Source organism: Pantherophis guttatus, chromosome 3 (genome assembly GCF_059756535.1).
Source record: "Pantherophis guttatus breed Tessera chromosome 3, ASM5975653v1, whole genome shotgun sequence".
NCBI classification, from domain to species: domain Eukaryota; kingdom Metazoa; phylum Chordata; class Lepidosauria; order Squamata; family Colubridae; genus Pantherophis; species Pantherophis guttatus.
The window spans coordinates 214,826,658-214,842,998 of record NC_142065.1 but is presented as its reverse complement, the minus strand read 5'-3'; the positions used below and the strand labels follow the sequence as shown (position 1 = coordinate 214,842,998).

The 16,341-nt window shown below is 54.1% G+C and overlaps 2 protein-coding genes and 1 long non-coding RNA gene across 8 annotated transcripts in view; 1 reads left to right on the top strand and 2 right to left on the bottom strand.

Moving 5' to 3' along the window:
- The window catches only part of GPT (glutamic--pyruvic transaminase), a 37,058-nt gene extending 29,842 nt beyond the window's left edge, over positions 1 to 7,216 (bottom strand). Inside the window, exon 1 of one of the 3 annotated variants that reach the window (XM_060682179.2) lies at positions 6,906 to 7,216. Coding sequence is in view for 1 of the 3 variants with exons in the window: in XM_060682177.2 (XP_060538160.2) it covers positions 4,507 to 4,553 (47 nt within the window). In the remaining 2 variants the exon portion in view is untranslated. Of the gene's footprint in view, positions 1 to 1,756; positions 1,828 to 4,506; positions 4,655 to 6,905 lie in introns of those variants that run through there. The other 2 variants (XM_060682177.2, XM_060682180.2) reach the window with 2 other exon arrangements.
- A 2,809-nt stretch (positions 7,217 to 10,025) lies between these two features.
- On the top strand, positions 10,026 to 11,984 carry LOC148114997 (uncharacterized). Its single transcript, XR_015733623.1, has 2 exons — positions 10,026 to 10,227; positions 11,875 to 11,984. It is a non-coding gene; the product is annotated as an uncharacterized LOC148114997 (long non-coding RNA).
- The window catches only part of PPP1R16A (protein phosphatase 1 regulatory subunit 16A), a 39,607-nt gene continuing 34,700 nt past the window's right edge, over positions 11,435 to 16,341 (bottom strand). For 2 of the 4 annotated variants that reach the window (XM_087891463.1, XM_087891465.1), the window contains 2 exons: positions 16,018 to 16,165; positions 11,435 to 15,173 (listed from right to left, as the gene is read on the bottom strand). In XM_087891463.1, coding sequence (XP_087747589.1) covers positions 14,772 to 15,173; positions 16,018 to 16,165 — 550 coding nt within the window. In that variant the 3' untranslated portion in view covers positions 11,435 to 14,771. The remainder of the gene's footprint in view (positions 15,174 to 16,017; positions 16,166 to 16,341) is intronic. The other 2 variants (XM_087891464.1, XM_087891466.1) reach the window with 1 other exon arrangement.

Sequence of the window (16,341 nt, the reverse complement as noted above, 5' to 3'; positions counted from 1 at the left end):
GAGATCCTGGGCTTCCTTCCCAGCAGTCAGAAGTTCAACAGATGCAGCGGTCAACATTGGGCGACACACACACACAGCTCCATAGGATGTCAGATGAACTGGCCATACAGTGCTTGATGCCTTCCCCGGATCAACCCCCCCTCATCCAGAAATGGGGGGTGAAGGTAGCCCCCACCCCTTTGGTTTTGAAGGCCACCTTAGAAGACCACCGCTTGCCACCCCCAGCCCCAAAATGAGCCCCTACATTCAGCATTGAGGCTGCGTCATAAAAGTTAATAATTTGATCGCACCAACCAGAGGAAAAGGCAGCAACAGAATAGAATAACTTTAAAATAATAGAATAATTATAATTGTAGAGATAATCCTTACAACAATTCATGTGGTGACTATTCAAAGGGTTCTGAAAAAAGTGACTTAGGACCGTTTTTCACACTTATGACCATTGCCAGCCGCCCCATTGCTCACACGGTCAAAATTTGGATGCTTGACAACTGACTCATATTTATGACAGTTGCAGTGTCCCTGGGGGTCATGTGGTCCCATTTTGCGACTTTTCGACTATCTGGGGAAGCCGGATTCACTCAACAACCATGTCACTAATTTTACCACCGTAGTAATTCACTTAACAACTGCAGCAAGAAAGATCATAAAATGGGGCAAAACTGACTTAACAACTGTCTCGCTTAGCAACAGAAATTTTGGGCTCAGTTGCGGTCATAGGTCGAGGACTACCTGTACACAACTTAAATTTTTCTATTACCCCCCCCCCCCAGCAAATTATCTTACAATAAATTATAGGCTAAATTATGTGACATGTTTGGTTAGCATATAATTCAATCAGTGACATTCCCCCCCAATGTTAATTTATTAACACGTGTTTTGTGAGAGCCACTCTCTTAGGTCTGTGGATAAACCACCTTAGGATGTCAGGCAAATGTGGCCAGTTCCTGGAAGGCATTCAGGGTTGGAGCTCACACAGGTAGTCCTCATTTAGCAACTGCCTTGTACAACAACCGTTCACAGTTACAACCGTGATTAAAAAGTAACTCTGTGAACTAATCTATTAACCTTTGCAGGTCTATAGAGCCAAGAAAGATGAAGTAAGATCTTAAGCCCAATGCATGGTTTCATTTAGTGACTACTTTGCTTAATGACTGAGTGGCTGGTCCCAATTGTAAACAATAGCTAAACGAGGACTATCTTGTACTTAGAAGAATATCCTAAATCTGCTGTTAAAAGATGAACTCAGCTTGCAAAATCATGCAAAGCCCCTGTGGAAATTTGCACAACCATCAGAGGATAAAGGATGGAGGTGAGGAGAGAGGGATTGAGAGTGAGGGGGAGAGGGAGAGAAAGGGAAAGGGAAAGAATGTGAGGGAGGGAGGGAGACAGAGAGAGGGATTGAGAGAGAAAGGGAAAGAAAGAACAGGAGGGAGAGAGGTGGGGGGGAGAGAGATGCTTTGCCCCCCGTAGACACACAAAAGACAGAGTCAGGGAAGGAAACATCCTAAATATCCTGTGGCTCTGGACCACCAGGCTGGGCAGAGGGGAAGGGGCTGGTGTGGGACAGGGAGACCCGGCTCTAGTCATGGGGGCAGCCATGGGGTTCCTTGGCCAGTCCCTCCCTCTCAGCCCAAGAGCTGGGGAAGGGTCGGGGGTTCCAGTGGGGAAGGGTCTGGTCTGGAGACCCAACTCGCAATGCCCCCCCACTCAAACACAGCCGGGGAAGCTCTCCTCCTGAGACCAACCTACCTACCTCGCAGGGTTTCCTGGTGGGAGGCCGGCGTTCCCGAAGGAAGCGTTGGGCAGGAGTTTTATCAAGAAGTAATGGAGATATTGGGCTGAGACTCCAGATAAATCGGGTCAAAGTCTCACTTGGCTGAAGGTATCCCATAATCATTAGCTCACCAGCCTGACTGCACCCAATCAGAAGGAGGGAAGACCCGGTGCCAACGGGAACACCCCCTCCTCCGCAGGGCCACCAAGGGCACCCCAACTGTGCCTGGAGAGGCCAGAAGGCAGCCCCCCATTTCTGGGGAGTTCCTTCAAGGAGGCCTTTCTCAGAGAGCATTGCCTGGGATGCCTTCTGGGAATCAGGCTCAGAGAGCAAGCAGTGGGAGGGAGGGAGGGAGGGAAGGAAGCGGGAAGGAAGGGAAGAAAGGAGGAAGAGAGGAAGGGAAGAAAGGAGGGAGGAAGGGAGGGAAGAAGGGAGGGAGGGAAGAAAGGAGGAAGAGAGGGAGGGAGGGAAGGAAGGAGGAAGGAAGGGAAGAAAGGAGGAAGAGAGGAAGGGAAGAAAGGAGGAAGAGAGGAAGGGAAGAAAGGAGGGAGGGAGGGAAGAAAGGAGGAAGGGAGGGAGGGAGGGAAGGAAGGAGGAAGGAAGGGAAGAAAGGAGGAAGAGAGAAAGGGAAGAAAGGAGGAAGAGAGGAAGGGAAGAAAGGAGGGAGGAAGGGAGGGAAGAAGGGAGGGAGGGAAGAAAGGAGGAAGGGAGGGAGGGAGGGAAGGAAGGAGGAAGGAAGGGAAGAAAGGAGGAAGAGAGGAAGGGAAGAAAGGAGGAAGAGAGGAAGGGAAGAAAGGAGGGAGGGAGGGAAGAAAGGAGGAAGGGAGGGAGGGAGGGAAGGAAGGAGGAAGGAAGGGAAGAAAGGAGGAAGAGAGGAAGGGAAGAAAGGAGGGAGGGAGGAAAGGAGGGAGGGAGGGAAGGAAGCGGGAAGGAAAGGAAGAGAGGAGGAAGAAAGGAAGGGAAGAAAGGAGGAAGAGAGGAAGGGAAGAAAGGAGGAAGAGAGGAAGAGAAGAAAGGGAGGGAAGAAAGGAGGGAGGGAGGAAGGTTCTCCCTGGTGGGAAACACTTGGCAGGAAGAGATCAGAGTCTGCCCCCTCCCCCAGCTCCACCTACCCCCAGCCAAGCCCCAAAGGCTGTTGGCCTCCTTGGCTCTGCCAGCCTCAGAGGTGACCCCGGACTTGGCCAGAGATGCTTTCTTGGGATGTCCTGGGTGCTATTCAGCAGGTTCTGACAGGTTCTGGAGAGCCGGTAGGTGGACATTTTGAGCAGTTTGGAGAACCAGCAGATGCCACCCCTGGCTGGCCCCAGAGTGGGGAGGGAATGGAGATTTTGCAATATCCTTCCCCTGCCACGCCTACCAAGCCACAGGTAGTAAAAAAAGTTGGATTTCCCCCCTGCCTGGGTGGGGTTGTCAGAGCCGCCAGGCCAGGCCAGGCCAGAGAGGTGGGACCCTCGTGTGCCCCAGAAAGGGGTCTGGGCTACTCCAACCCGGACCCCTAAGGAGGCAGAGAAGGCAGCCCCTTCCAAGCCAAATCTCACCAGACTACCTGGGCCCCTCCTCCGCATCCAGGGAGGCAAAAAGCCCCTTTCATCCCCCGACCCCCAACCCCACATGATGGGAGTTGTAGTCCCAGGCGTTCCTGTCGTTGGCCCCAGGACCGACCGACCGCCCCGCCCCCTAGTTTCCCTTGTCCCCCTCCCCCGCCGGGTCTCTCCCCCACCCCAAAGCCGCCCTTCCTTTCTAGGCGCGCCCCCTCCTGCAAAGGGGGCAGCCCCTCCCCTACCTGCATGCGGTCGCCTCCCCTGCAACTCTCCTCTTCCCCCAGCAGGGCCGGGCTGACCTTTACGGATCAACTGCTCCCGGACAGCTCCGCCGGCCCCGCTGCCCTCCTGCCCTCCCGGGGGTCCGGCCGAGCGCCCCCGCTTCCCGGCCCTCTCTGGCAAAGACCCTCGGGGCCACCAACCCTCGAGCCGCGGCCGCAGGACCGGGCAAGGCAGGGCGGGGGTCGCCAGGAATTGCCCGGCGTTTGATTTCCAGCGGTGGGTCAGCCGCCAGGAATCGCCTTTGCTGGCTGCCTTCTTGGCGTGACGAGGGCAGCGGCCGCTGATTAAGGCCTCTGAGCATATGCAGAGGGCATCGCCTTAGGTGGTCGGGAATGAAGGAAAGCCAATCGGTGCCAGCTTTGCTTATTTATACAAGCCCTCGGGACATGCCCACCCCCAAAAGCCTCCCCCCCACCCCTGGCAAGGTAAAAATAGCAGGTTACGGATACGGGCAGACAATGCAGGAAAAAGAAGATCAAAGAAGGTGCCAGGTTCAACAAGCCCAAGAATAAATCAAAAGGTATCCAAGAAGAGTCGATACTTTTTCCCCCAAAATTATCAGCCTTTCAAAGAGGGGCAATTGCTCTGAAAGGAAGCAGTCTGGGGCCCCTCCCTCTCCTTCCCCCAGGAAACCAACCCTGATGGGGTGCATGGGAAAGGGGGGGGTCAAAACAGTCACCTTGCATCACAAGACTGGCATTTAGGGCTGCCATCCTGACTTTTCTGACCCTGTGGGCAGAACATAGAAGTGGACTCTGGCGCCCCCCTATGGCCAGGGCCCTCCTTCTGCCCACCCGGGTTTAACTCTTCAAAACGGCCCCACAGAAAGGGATGCCCGGTGTGCCAACTCTCAGCCGGTGGGGCCCGCTTGCCCCCTCGTGCCCTGGGACTTTGCCTGCCGCTCACCTGGCCAAGCAGCGTTTGGAGAAGGTGCAGCTCACTTTGCCTGCCATGCCTGCCTCGTGAGGGGCTTAAAGAGGGGGAAATCGTGGCCCTGGATCACTTCTGCCAGATGCCACGCGATCCTCCCCTCCCGGCAGACCCTCCGGTCGAGAAAGGACTGCCGGGCCCACGTGCTCCCTGGCTGGGCATTTGACACCTGTCCCTGCAGAGGAGGGGGGGGGATACATTTCAGCAAGTGGACAGTTGAAAAATCTGCCTGTGTGTGAAGCATGAACCAGAGGTGCTTTTCCAAAAGAGGAGGGGGGGGAGGAGAGAGGGAAGGGAGGGAGGGAAGAGGCTTCTTGGATGAGAAGTGAGACATCTTCACGGAAAAAGCAAGAAAATCCAGTTGCCTCTTGGAAAAGCCCATTTGGGACAACTGTGACCCAGATGGCTGAGTATGTCCATAGACACATCTGAGCACCAGTTTCTCACAGCCACACAGGCTGCCCTCTGCTTTTGACCAATGGAGCCCGTTGCCCCAGGGCCCACCCCCCGTTTGTGTAGGGCGCCAGCTGTGTCCCAGTCCTTGGCAGCTCCGAGCTGTCTCCAAGCTGTCTGTGGGTTTCAAAATTTTTTACTACCGGTTCTGTGGGCGTGGCTTGGTGGGCGTGACAGGGGAAGGTTACTGCAAAATCCCCATTTCCTCCAGATCAGCTGGGACTCGGGAGGCAGAGAATAGATGGGGCCAGTCAGAATTTTTACTACCGGTTCTCCGAACGGCTCAAAATTTTCGCTACCGGTTCTCCAGAACTGGTCAGAACCTGCTGAAACCCACCTCTGCCTCTGATGCCCCTTTTACCCCACTGCCTTCAACAGGCCCAGCCCCCATTTCCTCCTGCGGAAGAGGGAGGGGCTCCAAATCACAGGCTTTGTAGAGTGGAGGGGGCTGAGGATTATTAACTATGCAAGGGGGCGGGGAGGGGCAGAGGCCCAGGGCTGCAGGACAGGCCACCTGGGATCTGCCACCGTCCCCACCTATTGGCCAAAAGGGGTCCCTTCCACCTTCCTCTGACCCGGACCTCATCTGTAGATTTGGGGGGGGGGTGAAATCCACCCAGCAGGAGCAAATCCACCAGTGGAAAGAGAGAAATCACCCAGGATCTGGTAACACGTTTTCTGACTCACACGTTTGATTCAAGGCCTTGGTGAGCTGCAGCTTACTCATTCGCTCATTCGCATCTGGGTTAAACTCCCAAAACTTCTGCCTTTGACTCAAACCTGCGAGTTGGAAAAGGAGCTAACGGGCGCCTTCTAATTTTTGGCTACCAAGGATTAATGGGACTCTCTTCCTCTTCCTCTTCCTCTGTGTGGAAGGCAGAGACATTCTTGGAACATAGAAGATAGATTAATAGCCTTAGACTCTTATACCGCTTCATGGTGCTTAGCAGTTTACAGAGTCAGCCTATTTGCCCACAACAATCTGCGTCCTCATTTTACCGACTCCGGAAGGGTGGAAGGCTGAGTTAACCTTGAGCCACTCAGGATCGAACTCCAGAGTGTGGGCAGAGTTGGCCTGCAATGCTGCATTCTGACCTATGTGCTCCCAGTGGGGCGGAAGGAACTTTGGAGATCTTCTAGTCCAGCCCCTGGCTCAGGCATGAGACCATGGACCGTTCTGGATAAAAGACTGTCCAATCTCTTCTTTAAAGCCTTGTTTTCAAAGAGAAGAGAAGGGAGGGAGGGAGGGAGGAGCAGGACAGGGACTTTTTCATTTTAAAGTCGGGCAGCATCTCAAGCAGCTGCCAGCTGAGGTTCCTCTGGGAGAGGAACCGTTGTGGTCTTCCAGGAAAGAGTCACCTGGCACAGGAGCCGGCTGAGCTGGGGCTGCCAACTAGCTGCCAAGGGCTGCCTTTCTCTGATACCCCCTCATCCTCAGCACACAACAGCCTGCTTTTTTTGGGGAGGGGGGGAAGTGCTGTAGAGTAAGGGAGGGGCAGGTGGGGCAGTGAGTTGTCTTGTCCAGACCATCCCAGCAATCGTGACCACACCGTGAGTCCTCTTATTTGGCATTACTTGTAGAGGAGGAAGGAGGAGGGGGGAAGGGGAGGAGGAGGACTGTAGAGCCCTTGGTGCTCTTTGAGCTTGGAGGCTTCCTTGCAAATGTTTCATGACCCAACTAGGGAACATCATCCATACTAGAAGGGAGAGGGGTTTATGGAGAGGAAGAGGAAGGAGAAGGAGAAGAAGCTGCAGTCACCTCACTGGGGCAAAGAAGGAAACTTGGACCTTGGATGAAGAGCGGGTGGCCCCTTTAACCCAGCAGCTTCTGGCCCTCATGACCTGCCTTGCATAAGGTGGACACCTGGAAGCTCCCCAGCTGGCCCGGTCTCCCAGCCCCATTGCCCAACCCCTTTGCTCACCTGCTGTCTTGCCTGAGGACCGATGTCCAGAGTCCAACCCGGCTGGCCTGCCCCAGAGATGAGCTGCCCACAACTCCCTCCGTGCACTTGGGAGCCAGCCAAAGACACCCCCCCCCCCAGCTCACATCACCCGCGGGAGCTTTTCACCAGTCGGCAAACAGGAGAAGTGACAGTTCAAATGTTTTCCCTCGCTCATCGGGTGGAGGGTGCAACCCGTGGAGCGTGTCGGAGGAAGTGGTGCAAGGGAAGGTGGCTGCAGGTAGGCCAGGCTGTGCAAAGGGGAGAGGGCGGCAGCCGGAACATCAGGTTCTGCTGGAGCAGAGGCTGGCTTTGTGGCAAGGGAGGGGTTCAAGGAACGGCCCCCTCTTGACCAACCAGGGTTACTCAACCCAGGAAGGTAAAATTCAGGGAAACTAACCAAGGGCCTATTAGCCAAAAAAAAACACCCCACCCCGAGGCAGTTCAGGAAGGTCAGAGCAGATTAAACTCCTGACCAGGAAAAAGCAGAGCCTCAGTTCCAGCCACCAGCTGTGCTCCAGCTGTGCTTACAGCCCCACGTTCCTGCATTGAAGAAATAGAGTTATGGGGGGAGGTTCTTCTGAAGTCAGAGGCCCAAATGGTTTGGTATGTACGGTCACAGGATGTGTATCCCAATCTGTGGCACAGAGGCTGGATAAATTGCCAAGCCGTGGCAGATGAGGCAAGATGGAGCCTTTGGGGTCCCCAATTCCTGCCTGGGACGGAGAGATCAATCAAAGGGACTTTGGAGGTCTCCTAGCCCAACCCCGTTCGAGCAGGAGAACCTAGATACCATTTCAGACAAGTGATTGTCCATTCTTTTCTTAAAAACCTTCAGTGATGGAGCCCCCACAACTTCTGAAGGCAAAATGTCCCAGTGGGTAATTGCTCTCCCTGTTAGATGCAGCCACACCAACCAGCAAGAGCTGCGTAGAGCACTGGGAAGAGTTAATTCCCTGTGGGTGCATTTGTCTGAATTGGCGGCTCTAGCTTGGCCCCAACCGTTGGAAGTGAAGGACTGAAGTACTGCCGTGGTGGTTGTGGGAGAGGTCTTCAGGTAGTGGGAGACCACTCAGAACACAACTTTCAGGTGGGGGGTGGTGGCAAACAAGATAGGGATAGGCAGATGTTGTGTAGGTTCATAGACTCCTAGGGCTGGAAGAGTGCAACCCCTTGTCCAAGGAAGAAATCCTTATAGCACCTGGATAAATGGTTGGATCCAATGGAGAGACCAGCTTAATTCCTGAGGTGGTACTGACCCAATTCACTGCATCGGGGATCAGGGACCTGTGAGAGACGTCCTGTCAGGCCCCGAGAACCAAGAACGACACGAGGATTTACTTGAGAGTAGCTTCCTTGTTGTTCTTCCCCTACAGACAGAATCTTGCCAGAGTGAAGCAACTATTTGCATAACTACCGATACACTCTGTGAATCGCTGATGTAACCCTCGTCATGCCACCCAAACTTTCCAAGCTCCGCTGCCTCTTTGCCCTCTGGGGAATCCTGACCATGTTCCACCCTAATCCAGTGACTCAGACCTAAAGCTGTTTTGGGAGGGGTGCAGAAGGGACATCTCCTCAAAGACCAGTTTTATCCTGGTCTTGCATAATGCAGGAGTTGGGCAGTCCTGGGAAAATATGGATTTGAGTAGCGGTGGTGAGGTTGCCCTGTCATCTCACAGGAAAGTGAGGCTATGCTACCTTCAAGGCACCTTTCCCGCCTGGGATCTATAAGGCTGTGCAGCCTATGAGAAAAAGGGCAGTGAAGAGGATGATGAAATAAATGAACCAATAACTCTGGAAAGAGTGCAGAGAAGAGCAACAAAGATGATCAGGAGGCTGGAGGCTAAAACATATAAAGAACAGTTGCAGGAACTGGGTATGTGTAGTTTGATGAAAAGAAAGACTAGGGGTGACATGAGAGCAGTCTTCCAATATCTGAGGGGCTGCCACGAAGAAGAGGGAGTCAAGCTCTTCTCCAAAGCACCTGGAGGGCAGGACAAGAAGCTGGTGGAAGCTTATCAAGGAAAGATCCTAGAACTAAGGAGAAACTTCCTGACAGAACAATTAACCAGTGGAACTGCTTGCCTCCAGAACTCCAGAAGTTGTGGGCATTCCATCACTGGAGATTTTAAAGAAGAGATTGGACTACCATTTATCTGAAATACTATAGTGCCTCCTGCTTGAGCAGAGGTCTGTTCAACTGTTATTCTGTTAGTTAATCGGTGGAACAGCTTGCCACCAGAAGTTGTGGGTGCTCCATCACTAGAGATTTTAGAGACTGGGCAGCCATTTGTCTGAAACGGCATAGGTCAGGGGTCTCCAACCTTGGCAACTTTAAGCCTGGCAGACTTCAACTCCCAGAATCCCCCAGCCTGGGGAATTCTGGGAGTTGAAGTCCACCTGGCTTAAAGTTGCCAAGGTTGGAGAAGAGCCCTGGTGTGGGTTACTGTGTGATTCTGCTCTAGCCAACCTTTAAGCAGGTGTGCCGGGATAATGGACCGGATTGGGCACGCAAATGTCTCACCATCCTAGCAGTCCTTGTAGTTGTGATGCACCAGGTACCAACTTCACCTTCTGCCAAGTTTGGCTTGCTCAGCTGATGAGTGGAAACAAGTATTTCCAACGCAAAGCCCTGCAGACCACCTGTGGGATGGGGCACATGTGGGCCTGGGGCAATTCCCAGTACAGGAGCCCCACAGGTGAAGATGGGGGCTTTGCCCTGGGGCTTCAGTGATTCTTCCGGAGTTGGTGGCCCACCAGCCAGAGGCTCAGAGGCTGAACAGATGGTTTGGATTCACCCCAGATGTTGAAATAGGAGCGGGAAATCCAGAGGCATGGGCTTGCTTGTCTCACCTGTCTAATTCTGGAGCAGGGAAACCTACAACAAAACCCTCAAAGTCCGTACCAGTCCAGCCATGGTCGCCCCCGCAATGGCTTGTACTTTGCTTGGTTGGGCTTCAAGTGATGTTCATGTTGCACGCATTTTTGACTCACGGGGCTGTGCCTGGTTACTGCAGGTGCCCCATAGCTGGCAGCCAAGACCAAGTCCCCGGCCACTCCCAGTTCTGCGTGTGACACAAAACTTGTTTTCCCTGGCAGGTCTTGCACCAGGTTGAAGCCATTCGCCCTCTGCGAAGGAGACCGGAAGCAGGTGCCCTTGAGAGTCTCTGCTGAGACACCTGAAGGCCAGACAAGAAGCAATGGAGGGAAACGATCAAGGACAGAAGCAACCTAGAACTAAGGAAAAGAACTGGAGCAGCCTAGAACTAAGAAGAAATTGGACAACCGTTTGTCTGAAACGGTATAGTTTTTCCTGCCTGAGCAGGGGGTTGGACTAGAAGACCTCCGAGGTCCCTTCCGTATTCTGTACTTGCTATGTTAGGTTTCAAGGATGCTGTCCAACTGCGCAAGGGAGGGGCTGCCTCTGCATCCAGTTCTTGTAATCTTGGGAACGGGGTTTGGTGGGTCTTGTTGGGGCAGGCTGGAGCCTTCTGTGATCAACGTAGGGCTATACTTACCCTTCTCTGCGTGTGAAATGTGTATTTCTGTTTAATTACACAAAGGGGTATACAGTGTAAATGGGACACTGGATTGCAGTCCCTCAAATGAAAGGCTGAAGAGGTTCTGGAGCAGAGGTGGGCAACCGGGCCCCTTCTCAACCTGTGGACTTCAACGCCCAGAATTCCTGAGCTGGGCTGACTGGGGAATTCTGGGATTTAAAGCTGCCAAAGTTGGACACCCCTGCCTTAAAGCATCTAGACTGCATGAACCAAAAGCATGGCTGGGCTCAGGAATTCTGGGAATTGAAGTCCACAGGTTGCAAAGGGGCCACAGTTGCCGGCCTCTGTTCTGGCGTCTTTAGGGCCTCTTAGCAGAAGGTATCAAAGCGTCAATCACAGAATAACGGAGTTGGGAGGGACCTTAGAGGTCTTCTAGTCCAACCCCCCATATACATCAGGGAATAACAGGATGAATATAAATAACAGGCCATCAATGTATGTCAGAGGCTTGACTGAGGCCAAGGAGGAGAAGATACAGAAGAAATTGACTTCTCGTGGAGAAATCAGGAGGTGACTTGGTCACGTCAGATGCTCAAGGACGCTGCCCACTCTTGCCCAGTAACGGTTTCTCGGCTGTGAGTGAAAAGAGAGCCCGGCACAGAAGGAAGGAAAAAGGGAAGAGCTGTGGGCACCAGAGCTGAGGCCAAAGTCCTGGCCTTTTTGTCAGTGTCCATGTTAACATGTTGTGCAAACCTCTTCAGACTTTAACAGAGAAGATTAAGCATGGCTGGCAGGGGAATTCTGGGAATTGAAGTCCACAGATCTTAAAGTGGCCAAGGATGGACACTCCCGGTTTATGAAGAGTCAGCCGCACTCCCCTCCCTGCCAGAGAGATGACCTCTGCCCCCCTCCTGCCTCCCCCACACCCAGAGTCCCAGCTATCACATCCCTTTTTGATGGGATGCACAGAGGGCAGCTGAGACGCACAGAAACACAACTACCCGGGAGTTTTCCAAAATGCCTTTAATGATAGAAAAGGGGCAAAGCAGAAGCCGCTGCCTTCCCCGCTCGCTCACTCCCAGGCTTCAAGGGGGAGGAGGGGGTCCTAATCCCCGGAAAGAGATTTTGCAGCCATCTACCCACCAAGACCGTGCAATAAGGCAACAGCAGCATGCCACAAATGGGGGTTTACCGGCAGCTGGTCTCCCCCCACCACCACCTGAAGCAGGACCAGGCCTGGCAGGGCCACCCTGGCAGGGTCTGTGCCAAGGAGGAGGCCGGGAAGGGCAGCCTGTGGTGTCGTACGGAATGAGCCGAATTGTAGCTGCTGAGAGGGGGGAGGGTTGTATGGGGGCTGAGACTGAGAGGGGGTCCCTTTGGTGGGAGGAGAGAGAAAAGGCATCACCTGGGGGAGAGGGGTTTCATTTGCCCCTTTCTCTTCTCTTCAGTTGCAGCTCCCCAAATTCACGGCAGAGATGGAGCAGATCAAAGGCCGGCCCTGAAGGCGACGACGGACAGATGAGACACCAAGCGATTAAAAAAAAAGAAACCACCTTCCATAGAGACAGAATGAAAAACACAGGAGCAAAAAAACAGAAGAGAAAAAAGGCTACGCTGATTTTTTCCCCCCGTCTGGTCAAGAAAGCTGCATTTTCACGTGCAATGAAGCTTTTCCAAATATACCACACCTGCCAGCCTGCCTTAGACCGAAAACCTTCACTCTGCCCCGTTCCTTCAGGTAGGCGAGGGAAGATGCGGGATCCCTGACCAAAAAGGCCCAGGAACACAGGACCAAACAACCCTCTGGCATACAGCTGGTCCTCGATTTATGACCCAAAAGTTCTGTTGCTAAGTGAGACATTGGTTACGTGAATTTCCTCCCATTTTACGACCTCTCTTGCCACAATTGTTAAGTGAATCGCTGCAGTTGATAAGCTAGTAACCCGGTTAAGTGAATCTGGCTTTCCCCACTGATCTTGCTGGTCAGAAGGTCACTTGACCCCAGGCACTGCAACTGTCATAAGTACGAGTCAGCAGAGGGATGTCAACCACAGGGATGTTGCAATGGTCATAAGTGTGAAAAACAGTCATAAATCCCTATTTTCAGTGCTGTTGTAACTTTGGTCCCTAAATGAATGGTCGTTAAGTCAAGGACTACCCGTAGTACAACCGAAGAGACGACTCCAAAATGGGCAAACGGCGTGGCCAGGCAGCTCTGAAGGCACACAAAATTCGGGGTGGGGGTGGGGGTGCTTCACTAGAGGGATGACCAGCAGGAAAAGGAGGTCCTAATCCCGCCACGTGGGGCTTTGGCCAGGCCCCATTCAGAAAACGGTGTCCAGATCTGGAGACCTCGCTTATTTTAAAAAAAAGGCAATTGATAAGGTTGAGCGAGTCCAGAGAAAAAATGGTCCAAAGTCTGAGGACAAAACCTATCAGGAGGGATTGGAGGAACCGGATATGCACGCCAGACCCCAGACTGCCATGATGGCCAAACGACTGCTTTGGATCAGGGGCTGGGTTGAAACATTGGCATGCTACCAAAATGAGAAAACTTCATTTTAGGAGCTCAGTCTTGCTCCGGACGGAAACCAAAGTGACTGGAGGGCAGCTTGTAGGGAGGTAGAAAAGCAGGCAAAGGGCATTTCCTCACTGAGGACTAGCAGCTTATGCTCCAAGCATCCCCCGTTTGCATCAGAGGAGAACAAAATCACTTGCTTGCCCAGATCTTGCTTCCATGCAGTTAATCCTCCTTTCTCTGTATCCGGCAGGACCCCAGGATTTAGGAAAGTAAGACCAGCCCACCCCCCCACCCCCCAGAAGTGGGAAGGGATGGGCCACACTTTAAAGTGAGAGAGAGGCAAGAAAGGGGATTTTTGAGCAAGTCAAAAACATTTTCCCCCAATCTATAACTGGTTTCCCCCCCCCCCAAATTTGTCAACTTTAAGATGGGTGGACTTCAATTCCCAGAATTCCCCAGGAATTCTGGGAATTGGAAATCCACCCATCTTAAAGTTGCAGGTTCCCAACGGACCTCGGAAAAGACAGAGCACTCCTTTATTGCTTGACCAGAGACAGAGAAACGACCAGGATTAAAAATGAGCCGTTAGAAAAATATACTGTCCAATTTTTACAAAAAAAAAAAAAAAGAAAAAGAAAAGAAAAGTATTGTGTAAAAAAAGGGGGAGGAAATTCAGAGCTTGGAAAGGGAATGGATAGAAGGAAGTGGATTCCCACAACCAGCCAGGCACAGTCAGCATAGAGCACTAGGGGGAGGGTCCATCTGCCCTGGAGACACCCCCCACTTGCTAAGGAGGTCAGGATCACCCCCAGCATTCTCCCTCCCACCTTCTGCCCTCTTAAAGCTAAGAAAAGATTGGACATTCGGTTGTCTGGGGTGGTATAAGGCCAGGGGTTGGATAGAAGCTCTCCAAGATCCCTTCTAGCCTTAAAATTCTTTGATATTCATTCTCTCTCTCTCTCTCACACACACACACACACATACACACACCCCTGCCCTTGGGCACAAAGGGAAAGAGGTGAGCCTCTCCCCAAAGCTCAACTCACCCTGATATCACTTCACAGGCCGTTTGAAGGCTGGGAAAGCTGCCCCAAAGGCCTGCCAGTTCCTACCCCCTCCGATCCCCCAAGGCTTCCCCTCAGGGGCCTCCCAGCTGGCCCTTGCCTGCTGCGGAAGAGGCCTGGGGGGGGGGGGGGGGGCTGCCAGGGCAATAGGCAGCCCCTGGGCTGAGGGCTATCGGCTTTGGGTTGCAGAAGGCACTCGGTCACCAAACGGAGCCAAAGAAAGGAAGAAGGCTGGCTCGCTGCTGCCATCCAATGATCCCCAGGGGTTTTGCAGCTGGAACTGCATGGGTGCTGACTGAAGACCTGGGCTGGCCTCCTTTCAGCGCGTCCTGCAGCCAAAGAAAGCGAGCTGGAACACAGTCAGAGAGAAGGGCGGGTGCAGGCAGACCGGCTCACATGCCATCTCCGCATCTCTGCCTGGCACCCCCAGCCGATGCCTCCTGGGCATCACCACCCTCGGTGCCCAGACGCCAGGCCTATTTGTCCGCAGCACTCGAGCAGGGGGTTGGCCTAGATGACCTCCAAGGCCCCTTCCAACTCCGCTACTCCGCCGAGTGGGGCATTCAGCCCTCCCTGAGATCTCCAGGCCTAGACAGGCGGCATAAGAACATCGTTCCGATTCGGCTCGCCAGGGGCCGGGCTCTTCCCGCAAGGCAGGTGGGATTCCACCCCCAGGTGCAGACAGCTGGGGCCACCAAATCACCCTCTCGACTGGACTCAGCACCAGGGACGCCGGCCCGGCCCGAGAGGAGAGGACTGCTCACATCAGCCGGCAGCATCGCCTCTTCTGGGCCGGCCTCTCTTCAGCCGGAGCAGTCAACTTGAGGAGGGGAGGGTCTCCGCTGGCTGCTGTAAAGTACACGGCGTTGGGCTCTGCCGGGGGGGCCGGAGGGGCCTCGGCGGGGCTGGGCGGGAGCTCTTCCGTGTGGGGCCGCTGCAGCTTGGCCGCTGCCCGCTGGCGCTTGAGGTCCGCTAAGGTGTGGTGGGCCTTCTCCTTGCTGAGGCCGGACGCCGGGTCCTCCTGGGCAGCCAGCTGGTAGGAAGAGGGGCGGTCCGGCCGCTTGGGGTAGAAGGGGTGAGGGGGGGCCGAGCCATTGCGCTCCTCTGGGCCTCCTGCTTCCGCTTCGGGGTCCTGCCGGGATGCAGAGAGGGAGGGTCTAAGCTGAGCAGAAGACAGGGATGCCATCAACACCCATTCTTGTGCTCACTGCAAGCATCTAGGGAGGGCAGCCTCTGAGGCTGGGGGTCGGGCCCCCTGTAGAAAGGGGGAACCGGTTGCAGACTCAGCTTAGGAGGAGAAGGGGAGGGGGCACAGACAGGAAGAGAGCCCCCTCTGCTCTGCCATCGCTTCCCCACCAGGAAAGTGTCAGGTTTCCATGTTTTGTGGGGGGCGAGCCTCCTTCCATGGTGAGGGCCAAAAGCCCCAGGGAAGGGCCTCGGCAGGGCCAGGGGGGAATCCGGAGATGACGTGGGGGGATTTCAAGCCAATGGGAACTACAGGTAGTCCTGGACTTACAACAGTTCATTTAGTGACCGTCCAAGGTTGCAACGGCGCTGAAAAAAGGGACTTGGGCCGTTTTTCACACTCTCAACCGTTGCAACGTCTCCGGGGTCATGTAATCAAAATTCAGAGGCTTGGCAACTGTCACGTACTTATGACGGTCACATGATCCCCTTTTGCGACCTTCTGACAAGTCAAGGCAAGGGGGAAGCCAGATTCACTTAACAACCGTGGCAAGAAAGGTCGCAAAATGGCTCAAAGTCCACTTCACAAATGCTTCACTTAGCCACGTAAACTCTGGGCTGAATTGTGGTCGTAACTCAAGGACTACCTGTAAACGAAAGGCCGTTGATGAAGACCCTGGGACGGAGCCGAGGCTTTCCCAGAGATGCCGGCCCAAAGCCCTCGCTTGAGATGCCCCCGTCTGAGTCTGGGGTAAGAAAAGGGGGGAGGGGGAGGGGGCCAGGGAAGGGCTGGCTGGGTCCCCTCCATCTCGGAATCCCACCTGGACTTGGAACTGCCCGTCGGCCTGTCCGTCCTCGTCCTCCAGCTCTCCATCGCTCTGCCGCCGTTGCCACACGATGGCCTCCTTGGCATGCAGCTTCCGGTAGAGGTTGGTGCGCTGGGTCACGCTGACCCGCCTCACTACTTTCCTGTAAGGGGGGGAAGGAACAAGGCATAGTTGAGGGTCCCCCAGGGGCCTTGGAGCTCCTCCCCAACCCTCTTCATCCTCACCCTCCCTCTCTCCCTCCTTCTATCACTGAGGATGTTATCTAGTTTGGGTCATGAAACGTCTGCAAGAAAACCACCCAGCTCAGAAAGCACCAAG